The sequence below is a fragment of the Austrofundulus limnaeus genome, unplaced genomic scaffold (assembly GCF_001266775.1).
Source record: "Austrofundulus limnaeus strain Quisiro unplaced genomic scaffold, Austrofundulus_limnaeus-1.0 Scaffold72, whole genome shotgun sequence".
NCBI lineage: Eukaryota > Metazoa > Chordata > Actinopteri > Cyprinodontiformes > Rivulidae > Austrofundulus > Austrofundulus limnaeus.
In genome coordinates, this window is record NW_013952474.1 from 1,686,670 (window position 1) to 1,691,933 (window position 5,264).

A 5,264-nucleotide genomic window follows, 5' to 3' on the forward strand; every position below is an offset into this window, starting at 1 on the left:
GTGTGGGGAAGCTTCAGGAATTGCAGGGGCTGCAAGTTTTGTTCAGATCCATTTAAAGTCCTCTAAAGTAATGAAGATTTTTATTTTTAGTGAAATATTTTATAATAAAATAACTTGACTGAGTGGATACAAGGTGAGAACTGATCTAATCAACTAAAACTAATACTTGAAATTAATTATTTCTGAAATAATGTTAACCTTATGTTTGCATATTTACAGTTTCAGTGTAATCTGAATGTTTTTTTTTTTTTTTTACAGTGAGTTTTTACAACAGTGGGCTCAGTTCGGTGGGTAGGGAGGTTCTTCAGATGTTCTGATGAATGTTGGCACCGGGCCTTCTTCCGTCCTCCTCTCGCTTTTTCAAACTTGTCTTTTGTTTCCTCCGGAGCTTTCATCTTCTGCTGCTGACTTTGTGCTGAAACAACCCAGGAGACCCAGAACAACTCTCAACCCCGGCTCAGGTCCTTAGAWATTTTTAACAAGAATAAGAGTTTTGTCGTGTTGTTTTCTAATTTTTATTTTTAGGACAACGGGCCCTGTCCCACGTCTCTGTCTGCACCCACAGATGTCTTGGCCCGCTCTGTACGCTCAGCTGGTTGGGGTGAACCATCACTCCACCTCTCTGGGTAAAATCTGGCTCTCTACACTCTTCATTTTCCGGGTTATGGTTCTGGTTGTTGCTGCGGAGAGCGTCTGGGGGGARGAGCAGTCGGATTTCACCTGTAACACCCTGCAGGTAGGGGAGGGATCATGTTTTGTTATCCTGTAAACCCAGTGTAATCCTTTACATCTGTTAGTTCTCACACATACGTTTCATGACCGCTTGTGTTTCACCACTAAGATAAATATGTTCAATCAGGGCTCTCAAGTTTTAACCTGAGCTTGGAGTGAGATTTCGAGCTGTTGATTCATTTGTGATGTGGACTCAGAGTGGAGTGGGGCTCCTCTCTGCTCTGACTGCAGACAAGGTTTGAGGCTGGTGTGAGACGGASCAGCTGTCAGTGCTTGGGAAAGGGGAGGGGCTCACTCTGAGGATAGTATCTGCAGACTGATTGGTGCTTTCACACGCAAAGTCGCCAAAGTCTCCAATGACAGAAAAATATAAACTTGTCACGTTTTTTGAAGAAAAAAATAAAAACTTCGCCAGAGGGGTCTGAAAACTTGCTAAACATATCAATAAAGTTTCTAAGTTGTTAGTTACAAGTTGCTAGGCTAAAGGCTAACCAAACGATTGTTTATTTTTCAGGCCTTTGAAGGAACTCTTTCTCAAAAACAAACTACCTGTGTGAAATAAATGACACATTCCTTGAGATTAAACATTTACACTTTTGTGGGACATCATTTTTTTAGTTTGTGTAACCAAACAGCATTTAATAAAGTGAAAGCTTTTCAGTTGTGGGAACAACGCTAAACATAAATAAACAACATCTTGCAAAAGCGTAGATATTTAATGTTAGCTAATATGTTGAATACAAATATGAGCTACTCTGKTTTATTTATGTTTTTTCTCAGCCTGGTTGTGAGAACGTCTGCTACGATCAGTACTTTCCTGTGTCCCACGTCCGCCTCTGGTGTCTTCAGCTCGTCTTCGTCTCCACACCAACGCTAATGGTTTCGATGTATGTGGCTTATCGTAACCATGGCGACAAGAGACGGCTCCTCCAGGTACGTCGAACATCATGTCCTGACCTATGTTCACGATGGTCCAATACACAGGGGTTAGACAATGAAACTGAAACACCTGGTTTTAGACCATAACAGCCCTTTCAGACAGCTTCCTCTTGCGTCCACAGTTAATCCTGTTGGATGTGGTTGGTCCTTCTTGGTGGTATGCTGACATTACCCTGGATACTGTGGCTCTTGATACATCACAAAGACTTGCTGTCTTGGTCACAGATGCACCAGCAAGACCAATAATTTGTCCTCTTTTGAACTCGTGTGCATTGCAATATTTTGAGCAAAACTGTGCTCTTACCCTGCTAACTGAACCTTCACTCTCTGCTCTTACTGGTGCAATGAGCAATTAATGAAGATTGGCCACCAGGCTGGTCCAATTTAGCCATGAAACCTCCCACGCTAAAATAACAGGTGTTTCAGTTTCATTGTCTACCCCTTTAAGTCTGTACACTTTATAAAATCCATCTGATTGTTAGTGTGTCACATAAATGTTGTTTATTTGCATGTTTTGCTTGTTTATCACATCTCTAGATTAATAGATTATTGATGTCAAATAAAGTAATTTGATATGACAGAGTTCGGGCAAAGTTGGATTACCTGGCAGCAAGGCACAAGAGGAAGAGTTGGAGACGCTAAAGAAGAGGAGACTGCCAATATCCGGCACCCTCTGGTGGACGTACCTGTGCAGCCTACTGGTCCGGCTTCTGTTTGAAGGTGGATTCATGTAAGATCTGAAACTCAGATGTTCTCTTTTTATCAATATATTTGTTTGGGGAATAGTCTAGTCATTTTGGGGGTGATGTTCTGTCAAATAGTGGTACAATGTGGAACGTTTTTATCAGCGTTGCTTCCAAAGCAGCGAGGATGATTGAACCAACATCAGAGTCCACAGCGATACCAAAACAACCAGTATTGAATCATCAAAAAACAATTTTGATGTGTGCTCACTAGTAGATATCCCAAACAGATATTCAATTTCCAGCAACAACAAGAGAAAATAACAAGAAGAGGTCAAAAGAAACATTTCAAAGAAACCACGAATCATGCCATGGATCAACCAGACTGGAAGACAACCATCTATTTATTCATCAGGAAATCAACCACTTTGAGAAACGAACCAAACATCTCGAAAAAAAAAAACAAAGGTGGTGAAAACAATGTGCAGATAATCCTGATTAACCAAGATATCCAACGACCATCACCTGTGCAGAGACGTCTGTGCATCCAGATAGGGGGTCTTCAGTCAATGAAGAATATTCAACCAATAGGCGACGATCATCCTTTAACGACAACTTTATCYGCTGTATCATCAGTCAAAGAGTACAGAGTATGGAGAACAGGGCAGAATTTTTCATCCAGGGTAGTTTTTAAGAAAGGGTTGGCTCAGAGGCAGACATTTACCCTTTTCTCCACACTTGGTGCTTGATGTTTGATGTCATGACCAAAAGGTACCAACTAGGYGTGTAACAATATATTGATTCACATAGATACACTTACTAGTCACTTTATTAGATACACCTTGTTGGACCCCCTTTTGCCTTCAGAACTGCCTTAATCCTTTGTGGCATAGACTCAACAAGGTACTGGAAACATTCCTCACAAAGTCTGGTCCATATTGACATGATAGCATCATGTTGCTGCAGATTTGTCGGCTGCACATCCATGATGCAAATCTCCCGTTCCACCACATCCCAAAGGTACTTTTTTGGATTGAGATCTGGTGACTGTGGAGGCCATTCGAGTACAGTGAACTCAATGTCATGTTCAAGATACCAGTCTGAGATGATTCATACTTTATGACATGGCACATTATCCTGCTGGATGTAGCCATCGGAAAATGGGTACATTGTGGTCATAAAGGGATGAACATGGTATTTTTTGGCCCATTCTCTGTAAACCCTAGAGATGGTTGTGCATGAAAATCCCTGCAGATCAGCAGTTTCTGAAATATTCAGACCAGCCTGTCTGGCACCAACAACCATGCCACGTTCAAAGTCACTTAAATCACCTTTCTTCTCCATTCTGATGCTCGGTTTGAACTGCAGCAGGTCGTCTTGGRCATGTCTACATGCCTAAATGCATTGGGTTGCTGCCATGTGATTGACTGATTTGATATTTTCATTTAATGAGCAGTAGGACAGGTGTACCTAATAAAGTGACCAGCGAGTGTATGTTGATTAAATGATTCGTGATTTAATTACATCAAGTGAAAATGACATCGATCTACATCGTCATCAAATGCCCAATATCAATATCATATCAATCGCAGACTTGTGAATTGAATTGAATCAAAACTGTATCGTGATAGACTTTGTGATATCCAGAAACATCATAGCATCCTCCAAATAAATCAATAAATATTGTGATAAAGTTGGTGAGTTACACCCCTAGTCCAACCACTGAGATCTATCAGACAGAACACTCCTTTAAATATGACTAGATGACCCATTTCAGGTTTAATGCAACAGTGTGTTGTCTCTCCAGGTATGCCTTGTACGTGGTCTACGATGGCTTCCAGATGCCGCGACTGGTGCAGTGTGACCAGTGGCCATGCCCTAACCTGGTGGACTGCTTCGTCTCGCGCCCCACGGAGAAAACCATCTTCACTGTTTTCATGGCCACCGCCTCATCCATCTGCATCGTCCTGAATGTGGCCGAAGTAGCGTACCTTGTTGCCAAAGCTCTCACTAGGTAGAAGTATTGAGGTGATCAAAGAAAGGATTTGTTTTTCAGTAAACYAATTCCCTTTTCCCAAGCTCCAAGTCATCACAAAGACTACTGGGACACTTAGAAATGACCCATGAGTGTACATACACTTCCTCACAAAGGGAAATGTGAACCATAAATACYAACTGTGAAATACATGAATTTAATACATTTATGAGTCTTTGGTCATAAGGGTAATGGCTGTAAGGGTTTTTTTCACTACGTACCAAAGGACTAGAAGATCTTATAAAGACCCGAGAGAAAAAAAGAGGGTCAGTTTTTGTAATAACAGAAGTTCCAAAAACTTGTAAGATGGTACACAAGGACCAGTTCAGAGAAACATCATACCCTGAACTGCCAGAACATCCGATAATTGTTCCTCGTCACAAGAATAAAAGCGTGCTTAATTAAAATGGGCAGAATTCTAAAATTTGTTTAAAAAGTAATTCTAACAGCTACTTTAAAGCCTGGATTCATCAAAGATTTAAATATGACCACATCAACTCTTTCTATCTTCTAATAAAGAATTTGTTGGTGGTCCCAAGAGTTCAGAACATGTTTTTATTATCCAGTTAACTCTGGCCTGTGTGTCTGTGGTAGAGGTGTTGAATTTCAACAGGCACAGATCATTTTGCTCACATGTGGATCATTTTTATCTAAGGTTTAAGCTTCAAAACAAAGGGGGTGAATACATATGCACACATCAGTTACGTAGCTTAGTATTTAAAGTTTAACGTCAATAATCTGGATTATTTTGTGTAGATTTCTTGTAATCAAAATAAAAACCCTGATGTGAACTCTGTACATGAAATAAAGAAACTAGATTAAATAATCTGGGGCTCCATCTACTGGATTATAATTAAACTTGATCAGTATTAGAG

At 40.5% G+C, this 5,264-nt stretch overlaps 1 protein-coding gene across 2 annotated transcripts; it reads left to right on the plus strand.

Annotated features, from left to right (window-relative positions):
• Window positions 1–41: 41 nt before the first annotated feature.
• LOC106519109 (gap junction beta-6 protein) lies at window positions 42–5,215 on the plus strand. 2 transcript variants are annotated; one of them, XM_014010645.1, is made up of 6 exons: window positions 42–133; window positions 259–461; window positions 566–736; window positions 1,513–1,665; window positions 2,253–2,401; window positions 4,162–5,215. In XM_014010645.1, the coding sequence occupies exons 3-6, from the start codon at window positions 566–568 to the stop codon at window positions 4,370–4,372; spliced, it is 684 nt and encodes a 227-aa protein (XP_013866099.1). In that variant the 5' UTR covers window positions 42–133; window positions 259–461; the 3' UTR covers window positions 4,373–5,215. The 2 variants fall into 2 exon arrangements, with proteins under 2 accessions (XP_013866099.1, XP_013866098.1); XM_014010644.1 differs by having other exon boundaries at window positions 259–736.
• Window positions 5,216–5,264: the final 49 nt, after the last annotated feature.